The sequence below is a fragment of the Camelina sativa genome, chromosome 9 (genome assembly GCF_030686135.1).
Source record: "Camelina sativa cultivar CO46 ecotype springtype chromosome 9, ASM3068613v1".
In the NCBI taxonomy this organism is placed as follows: domain Eukaryota; kingdom Viridiplantae; phylum Streptophyta; class Magnoliopsida; order Brassicales; family Brassicaceae; genus Camelina; species Camelina sativa.
The window spans coordinates 5,547,001-5,563,972 of NC_141888.1; the positions used below are offsets into that span (position 1 = coordinate 5,547,001).

Sequence of the window (16,972 nt, forward strand, 5' to 3'; positions counted from 1 at the left end):
AAGTTCAACCCGCGGTCTACCGCAGGTTAGTACCTAGTATATGTATAAAAGTTTTGTCTAACGATTCGATCTAATAGTTTTAGTAAGCTAATTATTGGGGTGATTGAATTTATTCTGATTTTTATTATAAGATGGAAATGAAATAGAGTTATTTGAAGTATATGTGGATAATGATACAATCTTGATTTGCATATTAGGTATTCTGATTTTTTTTTTGTAGGTTTATTCAGTTCTCATAATTTTTTTTTTTTTTTGAATGAAGCAGTTCTCATAATCGCACTTGAGTATACGTCAAATTCTGAACGAATATATGTCTATTTTGGACAATTATTTCAAAAATTTCAGGTAGTTTTTGAAAATATTAGAGAGTGAGAATATCCAAACAGAAATTACGAGTAATTTGTTTGAATCTAGTCTACAATCCCTTTAAACATATTTTATAAATTAGAATTTTTTTTTCGAAATATCAATTATCCACAGATTTTACAAATTCAGACGGGAGAAATGCAGACATTGCTTGTATAGCTTTCAGTGGACGGGTTTTTTTACTAGTAAAAATATATTAAATCCTTTACGGAACAGACATGTCGAGGTGGGTTTGTCCATGACAATTTAGATAATTTGTTTTGTGAAGTTTGATAATTTTGACGAATTCTGTCCGATTTGGTAGTTCATAGTTTTAATAAAAATCGAATTTATTACTTTGGTTCACATTTGATTCAGTCCGCCGTCATATCGATTCGAATTTTATGGTGAAAACATTATTATTCCAAACATTCACGGATGAAACCAAACAAATCTAAATATGAGTTACAACTACAAAGGTATACCAAATAATACTAATATTTACAAACATAATAAGTACGTCGTATGGATTCAAATCTAGTTAGTTATAATTTTGAGACGACCTATTTAAGTATAATGATGGTATATTTACTTTCTCAGAAATAGTAGTTACGTAGTCAATGTTCCCAAACAACTTATCTACTAGGTCGGTGTTAAACAAAAGTACATATGTTTCTTGAGTTCTTCCGTTGTATTATAACGTGGGTTTAATTCTAATTAACTTTCTCATAATTCTTGGCTGGCTTTAAAATTGGACGTACGTATCACAAACGAATTACAATATTTTCATCTATCCAAGACTCTGGACATATAAACTGTAGGCCACATATAGAAAACAAATCGTATCCCTACGTTATACGTAGATAATTCACAACTTGATTACCTTTCGTTGTTATATTTTGTAGACATAATATTTAAATGGCCAATCATTGTCTGGTCTTGTAGTTTAGCATATGTAAGGATTACATAGTTCTGTTTTGTTACCCTCTCACAAGCATAAGCGTCGTCTCGCCAAAATTAGACACTATTCAATTATTCATACACAAATATATATACGTATACATTTTAAACTATAAAAGCAAAGAAAAGACAAAAGTCGGCAAACCAATTAGCATGAAATAATAACAAGAATTATTTTTCAAAAATTCAATAAAAATATACCCACCCAGAGTGGTTTCTTAACAAAGAAAAGCTCTTCAAGAACCTTAAAAAGTTCTGTTGCAGAGGTTCCGACCAAAAGCCAGTTTCATCTTTATGTGATCATAGACAGACAGACATGGTGGAAGAAGATTTAAACCAGGTTGTTGGTAATAGTAATTACAATGGAGAAGCAGACCCAGAGAGCAACACACTGAACCAACCTCTGGTCAAGGCTAATCGAACACTTTCTTCAACTCCACTTGCTTTGGTCGGTACCAAGGTTTCCCATATCGAGAGCTTGGACTATGAGTATGTCTTCTTATTCCTCTTCTTCTCTGCATAATCTTGAATTCAGCGTTTCAGTTCTTATTGTATAATAAAATATTTGACAGAATAAACGAGAACGATCTGTTTAAGCATGATTGGAGAAAAAGATCGAAGGCACAAGTACTTCAATACGTGTTCCTGAAATGGACATTAGCTTGTCTTGTTGGTCTTTTCACTGGTCTAATCGCCACTCTCATCAACTTAGCTGTTGAAAACATCGCTGGCTACAAGCTTCTAGCCGTTGGCCACTTCCTCAGCCAAGAAAGGTAAAAAACAAAGCTTCATCTAATGAATTCAAACATTCAGTTTTTTTGTTTTTGTAGTGTATGATTGGATGATAATGTCTTGAGGGGGAAACAGATATGCTACAGGTCTCATGGTGCTTGCTGGAGCAAATTTGGGTCTTACCTTGGTGGCCTCTGTGCTTTGTGTGTTCTTTGCTCCCACTGCGGCTGGACCTGGAATCCCTGAGATCAAAGCTTATCTTAATGGTGTCGATCTTCCCAACATGTTTGGTGCTACCACTATGATCGTTAAGGTTTGTTTCTGAATTTTTCAAGTGTATGAATTTGACTTTTGACTCACGGATTTTGTGGGGTTTGATAGATCATTGGAAGCATAGGAGCGGTTGCAGCTGGACTTGATCTGGGTAAAGAGGGTCCTCTGGTTCACATTGGAAGCTGCATAGCTTCTTTGCTCGGACAAGGTGGAACAGACAACCACCGAATCAAGTGGCGATGGCTTCGTTACTTCAACAACGATAGAGACCGCAGGGATCTGATTACGTGTGGCTCAGCTGCAGGAGTCTGTGCAGCCTTCAGGTCACCTGTTGGAGGTGTGCTTTTCGCCCTTGAGGAAGTTGCCACTTGGTGGAGAAGTGCCTTGTTGTGGCGGACTTTCTTCAGCACAGCAGTCGTTGTAGTTATTCTGAGAGAGTTCATAGAGATCTGCAATTCAGGCAAGTGTGGATTGTTTGGAAGAGGAGGGCTTATCATGTTTGATGTGAGTCACGTAACTTATACTTACCATGTAACTGACATAGTCCCTGTCATGTTGATTGGTGTAATCGGTGGAATTCTTGGGAGTCTCTATAATCACGTTCTGCATAAAGTTCTCCGGCTTTACAATCTCATCAACGAGTAAGTGTTAGCTGTTCAATAGGTTCTAAAAACAAACATAGTGAAATATTTTTTATCAGATGCTGTGAGTAAAACCTTTTTAAGCTAGTTAACTTAGCTTGTTTGGTCATATTGCAGGAAGGGTAAGATCCACAAGGTGCTTCTCAGTCTTACTGTATCACTCTTCACATCAGTTTGCCTTTATGGCCTTCCTTTCTTGGCTAAATGCAAGCCTTGTGATCCCTCGATAGATGAGATCTGCCCAACGAATGGAAGATCCGGCAACTTCAAACAGTTCCATTGCCCAAAAGGTTACTACAATGATCTGGCTACCCTGCTTCTCACCACAAACGATGATGCTGTTAGAAACCTTTTTTCTTCCAACACTCCTAATGAGTTTAGCATGGGCTCCCTGTGGATATTCTTTGTGCTCTACTGCATCTTGGGGCTTTTCACATTTGGTATTGCAACACCATCTGGTCTTTTCCTCCCTATCATCCTCATGGGTGCTGCATATGGCCGGATGCTTGGCGCTGCAATGGGATCCTACACAAGTATTGACCAAGGGCTTTATGCTGTCCTTGGTGCAGCTGCGCTCATGGCTGGATCTATGAGAATGACTGTGTCACTCTGTGTTATATTCCTCGAACTCACCAATAACCTTCTTTTGCTTCCCATTACAATGATCGTACTTCTGATTGCCAAAACTGTGGGGGACAGCTTCAACCCAAGTATCTATGACATCATATTGGATCTAAAGGGTTTGCCTTTCTTAGATGCAAATCCAGAGCCGTGGATGAGGAACCTCAGCGTTGGTGAGCTTGGTGATGCTAAACCCCCGGTTGTAACCCTGCAAGGTGTAGAAAAGGTTTCTAAAATAGTTGATGTGCTAAGGAACACGACGCATAATGCATTCCCTGTTTTAGATGAAGCAGAATTACCTCAAGTGGGTTTAGCAACTGGGGCTACGGAACTCCACGGTCTAATCCTGAGAGCGCATCTCGTTAAAGTTCTGAAAAAGAGATGGTTCTTGACAGAGAAAAGAAGAACAGAGGAGTGGGAGGTCAGGGAAAAGTTTCCATGGGATGAATTGGCTGAAAGAGAAGACAACTTTGACGACGTGGCCATCACAAGCTCTGAAATGGAAATGTTTGTCGATCTTCATCCTCTCACCAACACAACCCCTTACACAGTCATGGAGAACATGTCTGTGGCCAAGGCTTTAGTACTATTCCGGCAAGTGGGACTCCGCCATTTGCTAATTGTTCCCAAGATTCAAACCTCAGGAGTGAGTTTATGTCTTTGACTTTCTTTTACTTTCCTACTTACTAAAACCTATAAACAAATCTAATGACACTAACTTCTGTTGCTATTCAATTTTTTTTGCAGTTGTGTCCTGTGGTAGGGATCCTAACCAGGCAGGATCTAAGGGCACACAACATTCTACAAGCCTTTCCTCAAATGGAAAAATCCAAAGGTAGAAAAGCAAATTGAAGAGCTACATACTTTGTTTACCTGTGGTTGTAAAAAATGGCTTGCAGCCTTGTATTTTTCTTCCCATTCTTGAAGATGTATCTGTCCAGTTTTGCACTTTTTCTTCATATCCAACAGAAGTTGATAAGATAAATATCGCACAAATCTCTTTTTCTACTTGTAATGACACAAAAAAAGAGACAACCATATCTACTTATCAAAAGGAACAAAGCAAAACTGTTTTCTCATCCATAAGATGGTCTTCTAAACTTTTGAAGTTCTAAAGTTACAGATATTAACTAACATGAGTCCTACTTAGCAGCACGCACTTTCTTTATTCCCACCTTTTTAATTCCCGATTTCTTCTTTTTCTTGATAGCAACCCTTCTTTTGAAGACAGCCAAAACTTCAATGCTGAAAACCCAATGGTAAAATTAGCATGGATGATATTTTTGCAGTATAAAATGCAAGTACAGTAAATGTTTCTATGGACTGATACCTATCGGTTCCGGGAAAGAAGTTGAAGCCATGGGCTTTTTCTAACTCCCACGCTCTGCTAGATAATAACGACTTGCAGTCCTAATCAATTGTTTAGAAGTTAGAATGAACTTAACCGGCAGCATTTGTTAACGACTTATTTGCCGTTAGTATAGAGGTAATCCCAGTGTGTTTCTAGTACCTCCTTAAAGCTTTCCCAACCACAGCTTATATATATGAGTCTTTGCGGTAGTGTATTATTCTCCTCAGGGATCAGCTTGTTGCCAGCTTGAATTGAAAGTTCCTTTGCTCTTAAAATCCATGGCCTCTTCTCCTCTTTTGCATTCGAGCTTGAACTGAAACAAGAGAAATTAACAGATCCATAAAATTCCACCTATGGAGTTTTGATGATAGGGTATAAATGATGGTATTTAGGCACAAATCCAAAACTTTATTCGGAAGAAATTATCAACCTTGGTGATGAAGACCTCATTCTTTTCTCTATGGAGGGAACAGACTCCAACATCTGACGGAGAGAAGCATCCAAACCTCTCCTAGGAGGATCCACAACGACTACATCTGACCCTATAATCCATGAAAGGGGGTTCTGTAGCATTTTGAATACAAGGTAAAACACATCATTAAAAATGTTAGAAAAAGTCCTAGAAAATTGGAATTTTTTATGCTAAAAGCAAACACTACTTACAACTGAAGCATCTGCATGATGCCAACTGATGCTGCAATTCAATGAGTTAGGTAGTCGCTGGATTGTTTTCTCAAAAGACAGCCTTGCTTCTTTGTTAACCTCAATGCATTTGACAGAACTGAAATCAGGTTAAAGTATAAAGTTGGGGTCAAAGTTCTCATCAAAACGAATATATATATATATATATAGAGTCTTCTTAGATACTTGCCTGCATTTCCTCGATGTAGCTAACGACAATCCAATCACTCCAGCTCCTGCATATAGATCGGCAACAGATGATCCACCAGGAACATACTTATGCAGTTTCCAAAGTAAGCTATCAAAAGCCTGACACAAACATTTGAAACATTAGGAATCATAAAGCAATGACTACAGCCGATAGGAAAATGCACTCAAACTAGCAAATCAAATGTGCTGATCAACTCCCGGCTCATAAACTTTAACTCATTATCTGCATGCTCACCCGTGTATTTGCCTGGCCAAAACTGGAAGGATCCAAGGATATGTCAATTCCTCCTACATGTTCCCAGAAATCTCTCTCACCTAAAAGATGCCTCCATCTGTTTCCAAAGATTATCTAAGACAAAGGGAATGATCAAGTCAGATGTTAAGCAACTGAACAAAAGAGAAAGGAACACTTTCAGGGAGAAATTTCCTAGTACACATAATGCGGCCAGAACAAATACTATAGGCTAACACTAATATTCCCTGAATATTTAGCCATAGCATATGAAAATTCTTGTTCTCTGACTCACATTGTTGGTTGATGTCTGAAAGTTAGCCCACACAGAATGGATTAGGTGAAGCTTGCTGTTGGGTCCACCCTTTCTCCACAAGTACTGCAAATGAGAACTATGTAAGTGATAAATTGCAGAAAAAAATGAAAGAAGCAAGCGAAAGGAACAACCAATTCCAAAAAACTCACGCTGGACAGTGCTTGCAACTTATCTGCATTATGAGATCTCTCATTTCTCGAGTTCCAAACCAAGGACACCTGCACTTTTCCTGAAACCAATATCTAAACTCAGAAACTACTCTAACTGCAGCATATCACTGTGCAAAAGAAAGAAAACCAAAGATATATGTTTAACCATTTTTGTATCTCTCTGGAGCACGAAGATTTGTACTGTGCGTCGTAACAGCCATCTATAGATTAAAAAAGAAATCTCATCACCACACTTCACCAGATTAGATTACAAAATAGCCATATATACTCAAATGTTGATCACCTGAACATATCGTAAGTCCCCAGTCCCCTGATCCTCATCAAATGGCACAACATCGAACACCTTAATACCTTAAAGCATAGCAAAAACCCCCCAATCAAATGGCAAACAAAACCAAATCTGTATCTTTTGAATCACAAAACACATAATGACTAATACTACCTTCTCTCAATAACTCAATGGCAGCATTAATATTAGGATGATGAGCTGCAAAAAAAATTAGAACTCAACTTCAATCCCAACCACAAAATCTATGTCAAGAACTTATTTTCAAGGTAATCAAAATTACATTTGCATTCAGGAATATCAACAACGGTGTGAGTTCCTTCTTGGTACAACCCAATCAATGCATTATCTGAAGAGCCACGAACGGCCAATTTTGCTCGGCATCTCCATCCCCACTGCAATTAAATCCAAAAACTTATCACCAAGAACCAAAACGACGAGAAATCAAAAGAAATAGTATGAGGAAGAAGAAGTGAAATTAACCAGTCTACAACTATCGAAAGTGAAATCTTCGACGCCGTAACGCTTAAAGAAGCCTGAAGCTTCGTCGACGACAGCTGGGCGATGGAGATTGAACTCCTGCGTACAACCTGAGCACCTGAAACAATCCAGAGAGAGACGAAATCAAATCAATTATCACAATATTTTGAGAGATGAAGACTTATCAGCGAAGAGGAGTGTACGATTGGAAGTGAGGACATTGGAGGGAGCAAGCTAGCGAGTCGGAGGAGCTTGTTGGCGGTGGGAGAGGAAGAGAAGCGACGACGGGAGGCGAAGAAGGAGGTGAGACGCGGCAGGTTATGATTGGATAACGAGAGCTGAACGAGAAAACGCTCGACGAATGCATCGTTGCTGTTGCTGTTGCTGCTTCACTGTCGCCGGCGAAGGATTTACTCCGTGGCGGGAATGGATAAAGTCCATAAATATCTCTACCCGGCTTTGTATCCAACAAAATTAATTAGACCCGACCCTGATCAAACCGACCCGATTAATCCGGTTGAAATATACATATTTTTGAGATTGCTTAAATCCATCCTTGATCTCTCATTCAAGCTTTCATATTTTTGAGATTGCTAATGCTTAGTTAAATCCTTGACCTGATATTACAAAACCAATATTAGAACTTTATGAAATGGTCCATTAATTCATCTAGGTAACAAAGCGATGCTATTGTAAATGGTGAAAGTAATTTTGACCAAAAATCATTAAAATTTGTTCAATCACAAAGAAAGTATTAACGAATAAGTTATCAGTGATGCATAAAAGTTTTTAAAAACGAATCGTAATGCGTTGAGGGCGAAATGGGTCGATTAAACAAAGAATCTTGAAGTGGTTTTTCGATTTTCTAGAAACTAGTCACTAGTAAGCGAGAAGCCTCCCAGCAGAGGAAAAAAATTAGAAAACAAAGCCCGTGAAGAATCTTTAGGAGAAAGACGAACACTTCTTTTTACACACAAGCACAATAAGCCATTGACAAACACTTTGGTACTGCTACTCGTCAGTTCCAAAGTACCGATCACCAAACTCACCCAAGCCTGGTATGACCCTGAACTCTTCGTTCAGACACTGATCTATTTCTGACGTCACAATCTTCAACTTTGGAAAGCGTTTGCAGACGCAATGGATTCCCTCCGGTGCCTGCACGATGCGGAATCGGTTGTGAGTGTGTGACTGAGAGAACAAGTTATGCGATGAAGTATCTTTGGTTAATTAAAACACTCACCGAGATGAGATTGAGGAATATAATGTGGGATTCAGGTACTCCTTTCTGTATGAGTAGTTCTATCGCCTGATTTGCGGAGTTACCTTCAAGATATCATCCAATGGAAAGATTCTGAGAAAATACACTTACAAGATCCCAAAGCAGAAAAAGAAAATGAAGTGATATTACCTGTGCCTAAAACGGGATCTAGAAGCAGGACATGGCGCTCGGAGATATCACTTGGAAGCTTCTCGTATATAAGCTAAGTCATATACCACGAGAAAGTTTATAAGTTTCTGAGTTTGAAAAAAGAGACATGACCTTTGTAAATTGTTAAAGAAGTAGAAAAATAAGCAAACCTGCATTCCATTGTCGCCATCACGATGAATGAGAATTTTCCCAATCTTAATCCCTTTACAACACGCGCGTAATGCGTTTTCCATGCTTTCACCACTAACAAAGCGTACCAAACAGATAATTTTAGGCAAGAGAAAAGAAATAAAAAAGTCACTCACTCAGAACATGAGCAAACAAACAATGTATGCTTTCAATGGTACACACATTCCGTGTCTTGAACAAATTGGAAAAAGTAAACAGCTCCAGTCTCCATCTATTAAGAACTTTAAAATACATAATACCTTTTAACGCTCACCTTCTAATGACTGAGACCCCACAAAGTTTCTTGCAGAAATCAACACCGCTATACACAGATCCTGTATTGCAAGAGATTAAAAAGCATTATTGTGTGGAAGCAATCAATCAGTAAATGCCAAAGCATATGAGGTCTTCACTATGATTTCCACAAGGCACAAACAATCTTTCTAGATCAATGTGATAAAGACTTATAGGATCTCACGAACTAGTTGATCCATATTTTCAGACACCATGACTACCATAAATAAATAATTCTAAACTATAGTTACAGCTCAAGCCACTATAATTGTATGGATGCAATCAATCAGTATAGGCCAACGCATGAGGTTTTCACTTTGATTTATAATTATAAACTATAGTAACATACAGCTCAAGCCATTCTCCTCTTATACCTGTTGGAGTCACTACTTGTTTCTCAGTGAATGGCAAATGGCCAAGACCATGCTCCACAACCTGGAAAAAAGCCATTAACAACTGAAATGACAAAGCTTGGAAGCTGAGTAACATTGAAAGGGATGACATGAAATAAAAGAGTACCAAACGAATGAGGCGATCTGAGTAAAACACAAAGTCATGTTTTGATATGTCCTTCTCTCGAATAAGTGTATGCATGCCTCTTATCTGCAATTATGATCGTAGGGTGAGAAGATGGTTTTAAACCTTACCATCTGAATCAAGCATCAAACAGTTGGAAAATGTGGAAAGTACCTGAAATGTTGATTCGATAACAAAAACATTTGGGTAGATTTTGCAGAGATCATGTTGCCCAAGTTTTGTGTGAATATGTTGCACAATCAAATCAACTGCAACGTGATTGTCACCTCCTCGGGGAATGATCACATCAGCATATTTCTTTGACGGGAGGACAAAATCATCAAACGCGGGTTTCACAAACTTTGCATACTGTTATATAGAAGTTGAAAACAAGAACACCCTCAAAACAAGAGAAGTTGAAAAAATAAAAGAAGCTCAGAAAACAACACTGTTATATAGCACAACAGTTCGAAAAGCAGAATTAAGCAAGAGTCGCTTGAACAACAGGAGGAACATTTAGTTGTTCAGTCTTGCACAAAAAACATAGGTTTCTAATTCCTAGTCTCGTATGCACACATTAAAGCACTAACTTAGATAGGTGAAACTTGGTGAGAAATTTTACATTAACACTTGAAACAAAGACTAACCTGTTCAAGCACAGAATCAACATCCCTACCCCTCTCAACTGTGTCACGCCTGATTCTGCGAGCAAGCCTCACATCAGCATCTGAAATCAATAAATAGCCACAATGAATTCAAAGAGGATTATTAACATTACAAATAGATTCAAAGTTTCCTAACTATATAGCTTCAAAGGCATTCATTCAGTCTTTAATGGTCAACAAGTGCTAAAATGGCGAAAGTGAGTTAATCTATCAAGGGCACCATCAGCTACAGAACAGGAAGTGAAAAACTTCTATCACAATATAAAATCGTCACTAGATCGTTCATAGTTGTGTAGAACAAATAAGGTCAATTAGAATCAAAAAGAACGACAATATACTGCAACTAGTTAACCTGTGTCAACGAAGATCTTCATATTCATCAGGTCCCGAACTCGTGAGTCATGGAAAACTAGAATCCCTTCCAAAATAATGACATCACAAGCATTGACCTGAAAAAGGTCCCAACTGATTGATTTAACAAACGATGATAAGATTCAGCCACATGAAGTTAGATTCTAAACCCATATAACCGCAGAAAGGAACAGAAGATTATGCACCTGACGGAACGCATCTAATTTCCTTTGATGGGTCTTGAAGTCGTAAATTGGAATTTGATAGGGTTGCCCACTCTTGAGTGTGTTAACGCAGTGCAAAAGCTGCTCAGTATCAAAGGCATCTAGAGAAAACGAAAAACAACAGACGTTAAAAATTACACCAAAATTTCCTCAGGTAAATATCAGTGTTCCCAAATCAAAAGAACAAGTTACCAGGATGATCAAAATTGTATTCTTGTACATGCTCAAGTTCTTCAGATGTCAGACCACGGTAAAAGGAATCCTAATCAACAAAACAGCATCAGAGTACCACAAAAAAATAACTCAGAAGCATTGAGAACAGGGACTAGCTACAGAATCTAACCTGGTTAACTAAAACAATGCGATGATCATGAAGTTGCTGGATTATCATGTCACACACCGTCGTCTTACCAGAAGCGGTACCACCAGTAACTCCTACACAAGTCAACAGAAAACAAGATTAAGCCCTAGAAATTGAACAAGGTATCTCTAATCTTGGAAGCACAAATGTTCGTGCAAGCTAAAACCCTAAGATAAAAACCCTATAGAAACGCCAATTTCATGAAATTGAGAGACAATACACAACGATCGGAATTTGAGAAACTTCAACGGTTCACAATAAGGAAGAGAAATTAAGCGCGAGAGAGGAAAGGAGAAATCGAAAGATCACTCACCGATAACGAAGGGCTGATGAGGAGCGGCGGGATCGTCGGTAGCGGAAAAAGAAGAATTACTCAAACGGAAGTGAGAAGGAGAAGAGACGGATGATTTCGACGGAGAAGAGAGAAGACCGTCGAGGCGAAGACCGGAGAAGTGAGGCCCCGATGCCTTCTCCATGACATAGTCAATCGACGTTGAATCTTCCGGCATTTTTAATTCCACGGCGAATAAAATCCCGATTTGGTCTCCGGAGAAGAAGAAGAAGACGACGAATTAGGAAAAAAAAATAAAGGAGGATTCGTAAGTGATCAGTGACGACGACGATTTCTGCACAATTCAGCAAACCCACTTGTCCTCTCGCTCCCTCCGTCTTTTTTAAATATATTTTTGGGAAAAACTCGATTAAATACTCAATTTAAAATATACATATTTTCGATTTTAAATTAGGGTTAACAAAGACTTTTGCCAACTCCATCTAGTGTGTATTATTTAAATTAAAGTAGATATTGTATTTTATAAATTAAAAACGTTATAATTTCGATCATATTGCTGTTACAAAAATTATATAAAAAAATAACCAAATAATTTAAATTGATAATGTTGCTGATAAACATAAAAATAAACAAAAAATGATTGGTTAAATGAGAAGGCATAATAAAGAATATTCCAACCGGACCAAGACAAGATGGTGAGAGAAACGTGAAAAACAAGGTTTTATATAGAAATGCAAATATCCGAACTACATAACATAATGATGCAAAATCAAAATACAACAAACATACAAATTAATAATTCCAAAAATATTTATTCTCTCCCTCCCACGAATATATTCGATATACATTACGAAATCCCTAAATCCTCAGTAAGCCCAAATAAGACCAATAACAAAAGATCCAACAACGAAAATGTATCCAACGGAAGCACGTAATCCATGACCCGAACTAGATTCCGAACCCGAACCTGACCCTGAATCCGAACCTGAACCCGGAGAGGAAGCTGATTTGGAGTCAGAAGAGACAACGTTGACTTTGATTTTCATGCCTTGCTCGCAATGGCCAACAGTTCCACAAGCGAAATAGCGAGTACCGGTTTTAGAAAGCTTAACGACGTCGTTTCCAGAGCTCAAGGAATTAACTGGTGTTCCCAGGTCACAACTCTTGTATGCCGTTTCGCTTCCTAGCTCAACAACGCTGTGTAGTCCTGAATACTTAAAAACTACAAGACACAAAAAAAAAAGAACGGTTCAATTAGCATTAAACCGGGTCGGTTTTGATTTAGATATTGAGATTAGAGAGAAACGTATGTACAGTACCTAGTTGGTCGCCGACTTTGAAAGATTGATCGGAAGCCCAAGAATCAAAATCAACGGATTGTTCCCAGCCTTGGCTACCTCCGATCACATGTTGCGCTGCTAAAGTTGTCTGAACCGCGACTAAACCGGAGAAAACCAGGATAACAAGAACTGCTTGCATTGTTTTCATTGGTTTTAGTAGATTGTAACTTGGTTTTGATATACTTAAGCTTTGCTGCTAGCTCGTGTATATATAGGGGAATGCATGGACTTTAGTTGCGTAAGAGATCAAAGTTAGGAAGAAAAGAGACAAAAAAAAGATAACAAAGCTTGGAGTTGAATTGAAGTCAAGATCTTTGGTGGGTTGTAGAATCTTTAAATTAGTAAATATGTTCTGTTTTGTTTATTTTGTTTTGTTTGTGTGTGTGTGTGTGTGTTCAAGTAACATGTTTGCATCAGAATTGCCGAATAAGTTAAGAAGACAAACAGCCTACAACAAGCAAGTTTCAAAAACCACCTGGTTTGGCAAAAGAGCTACTTTGTTAACTAACTATCACCAAAAAAGCTTCTACTTCCTCTATATTCTTTCTTTGGTCCATCAATTCGATTGAGGCTCTTGTTGGTAAATGCGGGATTATGGAATCGCGGAAAATGAAATAAAACTTACACAATTAAATTGTTGAATACATCGCCGAATGTGACATAAAATAAAATTTGTGTGGTTGGATAAGTTTTGCAGAATTCCGTAATATACAATATCTCAATATTATCTAAATTTTTAAAAATGAATTCTTATACTACTAACATAACATTTTTTCCTAATACATCATTTAATATGAGAAAAGGAATAATAAATTGTATTAAGTATTGTGTTTGACTATTGAGGGTTTGATTGAGAGACCTAAAAGAATGCTTTAGTGCACGAACTAATTAGATGTCGTAATAGTTCACATAAATAAAATTTTCTCATCTATGAATGTAATGGAAAAAATAAACAAATTATAGGCTATTTAATGCATTATTAAACTACTGAAATGTACATGCTTAGTGGTGGAATAGTATTCAAGAATGACAAAATTTCATAAGCCAAGATCCAAACAAGCATCTCATTTTCTTCTCTTTTTTTACATAATCTCTTCTTCCACCTATTGATTCATCATTTTCTTATCATCATAGCAAAGTAGAGTACTCTGTAAACTTCAACAGAGCTTTTTTCTATTTAAACTCTGACAGCTCTGTATCTCTCTCTCTCTTTAATCATTCTTTCATATACAAAACATTTCCCAAGTTTTAAGATATCTCTCTACATCTCTCATTTCAAAGCAACAACTGGAGGAGTTTCAGAGCTCATCTTCTTCCTCCTCTCCATGAAACTTCCACCACATGAAGAGAAACCAGGAAGACAACGATGATGCTGCCAGTTAGACTTCTTCTTCTCTTCCTTCTCGACGGACCCGTTGCTGAATTCGCCAGAGTTAGCACCTGAGAGATAAGGAGTGCTAATAGCTGACGATGAACCGCCGCCTTCAGAGCTTTCCTCTCGTTCTTCTCTAATACTGTCTCTGAAAAGCTCACCAAGCTTCTTCCTCCTTGGAAGTGGCGCTGGAGAAGACGAGCCTCGGGAAGGCTTCTTCTCGTGGAATGTAAAACGAGGTGGCCTATCCGAGAAGCTTCCTTTAGGAGTGTTTCCACGCGATGGAGTGAAATCTGAGTATTTTTCATCAAGTATAATAAAATCAAGATCTTGACACATATATAACATCTACTCATACAAGAAACTAAAGTAGAAAGATCGAATATTTTACCGCCATTTACGCTGTGGAAATCATCGTCGGAGTCAGATTGTAGCCACGGCTGTGAATCGAAAAAGGTTTCATCTTTACTTCCTGAGGAACAAATCAAAGAAAATACAGATCAAAACTTTAGAACAAGCATGATAATAAGTGCATGTAAATTGTTCACAAAGTGTATTTCAAACCTTTTGACTCAATAACCATCTTACGCTAGAAGAAGATCAAAACTGATAAAGATTACAACTACAAGGCAGTTTGTACTAAAAAACAGAGGAGATGTGATGAGGAAATTAGAAAGCAATGCCTAAAAAGAGAAAGAAAAAAAGAGAAAATTTAAATTCAATTCTCAAAAGTTCCCGGGTAAAATATTTTCGAAAACCGGTTCAAATTAAAAGCGTGAAAAACAATGAAACCCCTCAGATCAAGAAGACTGATTAGCAAAATACTTTTATCACAGTTTTTCAGATCTGGGTCACAGTTTATTAAAGTAGACAGCTTTTTTTATACTACTAGTAAATCACAATTCACCAAAACAGTCCTCTTTCACTTTTTTCCCCCCGTTGTAAAAATGGAAAAAAAAAATATATGATCACGGAAAAGTTTTAGTTATGGCATAAAATATTTATTTTTTGTCAACTGTATAAAATCTCTTATTAATGGAAGAAAATCAAATTATCGATATCTGATCTTATCAGATAAGGAAGAAGAAGAACATAAAAATTCATATCGCTATTTTGTAGACAGGAAGCAAATCAAAGTTTGATACAGAAGAAACCATTGATGGAAGAACATTATTCACCGAATATTCTTCACATGCCAATAATATTCATAGGAACAAAAAAACAGCAAAGTATATGGAAACATTTATGCTATATAAGATAAGCGTGTAAGTAAAATTAGATCAATGTATCAAACTCAATCAATTAAAATAACTTAAAAAAGGAACCAATCATCCAAAAAAGGTGAAATAATGAAGGACACAAAACCCATATCAGGAAATAAATTAAAGAAAAAAGATTGATATACTTTTTTTTTCTTCTTTTTGGAAATTAATTACCAAAGCTTAAAAAAAAAATTACCAAAGCTTTTCTTAGATGAAGAAAAAGACCACCGAGATTTGACCGGAGTTTGATTATTAATATTATTCATCATCGTCGTCGGAGAAACCGCCGGAATTGAAGTACTCTTCCTCGGCGATTCTGAGAGTTGAATATATAAAAAAAAATCATATATTAATCAAATTATAAACAAAAAAAATTATTAAAGTCTGACAAAAATAAACCCTACATCCTCTCTAGTCAGATTCAATATCATGATGAACTAATCATTTTACGATACCAACAAATAAGAAATAATTTTAAAAAAAAAAAAGAAAAAGAAGATCAAACATAGAGAGAAGATGATGAATCGATCTCTGTCTCTGGATTATATGAATAAAAAAAAAAATACCAAAAGTTTTCTTGAGAGAAGGAGGAGGAGACGTGATCGAAACGTTGTCGTTTGTTTTAGTCATGGGAGATTCTGGGGTTACCATACTGTCAGCTCTAATCGGAGACTTGTTAAGCGAGGAAGAAGACGAACCCATTCATAAGCATATTATTATTCAGAGACTTATCAATAAAAAAATAATTAATTCTAAAAACTTTTGAGAGAGAGAGAGATTTTGATTGAGAAATTATTATGATCAAAGACAATTGAGAGAGAGAGAGAAGAGACTTATTCTGTGTTTCGTCGGAGAAGAAGAGAAGTGGGTCCCACACGTACACGGTGCCCACTCAGTTTTCGTGTTCGAATACGGTGTCGTTTCAGTGTATTGTATTGTATTGTATTGTATTATACAATTTGTAGTACATATACTACTCTCCGATCCTCTACACGTAGTTATCGTGCGATAGATCATGGTGGGACAATACGATGACTTTTTTTTGTTTCGTGGGATTCGCCACGTGGCAGTCTTCTTGTAAAATAAATATCTTTGATTAATTAGTGTGTGATTACGTATTCATAAATCTACCTGGATCCTGGACTGTATTTGGTTGGTTATACCGGACCGGTTGTTTACCAAGTTTCCATTGATGATTGGTCGGTTCAGATTTTTATCCGGTTTTAGTCGGCATGTCAGGCGATTGATCATGGTGATGGATAAATAAAAAGATAAGTCGCTAAAATCCCGTATTCCAAAAACCAAACATTCACTTATTTAGATCAAAAGTCAAATTTTAGAATCACATATCTTGTATACTGTGGCTTACGGATAATATTGTTTGAATAATTAAGTAT

The 16,972-nt window shown here is 37.1% G+C and overlaps 5 protein-coding genes across 9 annotated transcripts; 1 reads left to right on the forward strand and 4 right to left on the reverse strand.

Annotated features, from left to right (window-relative positions):
* Positions 1-1,327: 1,327 nt before the first annotated feature.
* On the forward strand, positions 1,328-4,557 carry LOC104710535 (chloride channel protein CLC-b-like). Its single transcript, XM_010427152.2, has 6 exons — positions 1,328-1,794; positions 1,878-2,078; positions 2,173-2,350; positions 2,419-2,951; positions 3,069-4,218; positions 4,320-4,557. The coding sequence occupies exons 1-6, from the start codon at positions 1,622-1,624 to the stop codon at positions 4,422-4,424; spliced, it is 2,340 nt and encodes a 779-aa protein (XP_010425454.2). The 5' UTR covers positions 1,328-1,621; the 3' UTR covers positions 4,425-4,557.
* On the reverse strand, positions 4,522-7,794 carry LOC104710536 (uncharacterized). 2 transcript variants are annotated; one of them, XM_010427154.3, is made up of 15 exons: positions 7,502-7,794; positions 7,302-7,416; positions 7,102-7,213; positions 6,975-7,019; positions 6,816-6,883; positions 6,678-6,732; positions 6,512-6,591; positions 6,342-6,425; positions 6,050-6,163; positions 5,795-5,913; positions 5,587-5,704; positions 5,354-5,487; positions 5,083-5,230; positions 4,903-4,982; positions 4,522-4,817 (listed from the first exon to the last, which is right to left on the reverse strand). In XM_010427154.3, exons 1-15 carry the CDS (start codon positions 7,663-7,665, stop codon positions 4,715-4,717), a joined length of 1,539 nt encoding a protein of 512 aa, XP_010425456.2. In that variant the 5' UTR covers positions 7,666-7,794; the 3' UTR covers positions 4,522-4,714. The 2 variants fall into 2 exon arrangements, with proteins under 2 accessions (XP_010425456.2, XP_087320126.1); XM_087464000.1 differs by having other exon boundaries at positions 5,083-5,236; positions 7,502-7,770.
* LOC104710537 (uridine/cytidine kinase UKL1, chloroplastic) lies at positions 7,777-12,095 on the reverse strand. Of its 3 annotated transcripts, XM_087464001.1 has the most exons (15): positions 11,623-12,092; positions 11,292-11,383; positions 11,141-11,210; positions 10,931-11,049; positions 10,726-10,822; positions 10,356-10,435; positions 9,883-10,077; positions 9,712-9,795; positions 9,567-9,627; positions 9,173-9,233; positions 8,880-8,973; positions 8,710-8,782; positions 8,542-8,624; positions 8,348-8,456; positions 7,777-7,915 (listed from the first exon to the last, which is right to left on the reverse strand). In XM_087464001.1, the coding sequence occupies exons 1-15, from the start codon at positions 11,816-11,818 to the stop codon at positions 7,899-7,901; spliced, it is 1,431 nt and encodes a 476-aa protein (XP_087320127.1). In that variant the 5' UTR covers positions 11,819-12,092; the 3' UTR covers positions 7,777-7,898. The 3 variants fall into 3 exon arrangements, 2 of the variants coding, with proteins under 2 accessions (XP_087320127.1, XP_010425457.1); XR_015565276.1 differs by lacking the exon at positions 7,777-7,915 and having other exon boundaries at positions 8,085-8,456; positions 9,159-9,233; positions 11,623-12,090; XM_010427155.3 differs by lacking the exon at positions 7,777-7,915 and having other exon boundaries at positions 8,085-8,456; positions 11,623-12,095.
* Positions 12,096-12,297: 202 nt separating this feature from the next.
* LOC104710538 (mavicyanin) lies at positions 12,298-13,336 on the reverse strand. The gene is made up of 2 exons (XM_010427156.2): positions 12,921-13,336; positions 12,298-12,823 (listed from the first exon to the last, which is right to left on the reverse strand). The coding sequence occupies exons 1-2, from the start codon at positions 13,087-13,089 to the stop codon at positions 12,468-12,470; spliced, it is 525 nt and encodes a 174-aa protein (XP_010425458.2). The 5' UTR covers positions 13,090-13,336; the 3' UTR covers positions 12,298-12,467.
* A 653-nt stretch (positions 13,337-13,989) lies between these two features.
* Positions 13,990-16,547, reverse strand: LOC104710539 (uncharacterized protein At3g27210). Of its 2 annotated transcripts, none has more exons than XM_010427157.3 (4): positions 16,142-16,547; positions 15,772-15,891; positions 14,705-14,785; positions 13,990-14,606 (listed from the first exon to the last, which is right to left on the reverse strand). In XM_010427157.3, exons 1-4 carry the CDS (start codon positions 16,275-16,277, stop codon positions 14,212-14,214), a joined length of 732 nt encoding a protein of 243 aa, XP_010425459.2. In that variant the 5' UTR covers positions 16,278-16,547; the 3' UTR covers positions 13,990-14,211. The 2 variants fall into 2 exon arrangements, with proteins under 2 accessions (XP_010425459.2, XP_087320128.1); XM_087464002.1 differs by having other exon boundaries at positions 14,878-15,891; positions 16,142-16,378.
* Positions 16,548-16,972: the final 425 nt, after the last annotated feature.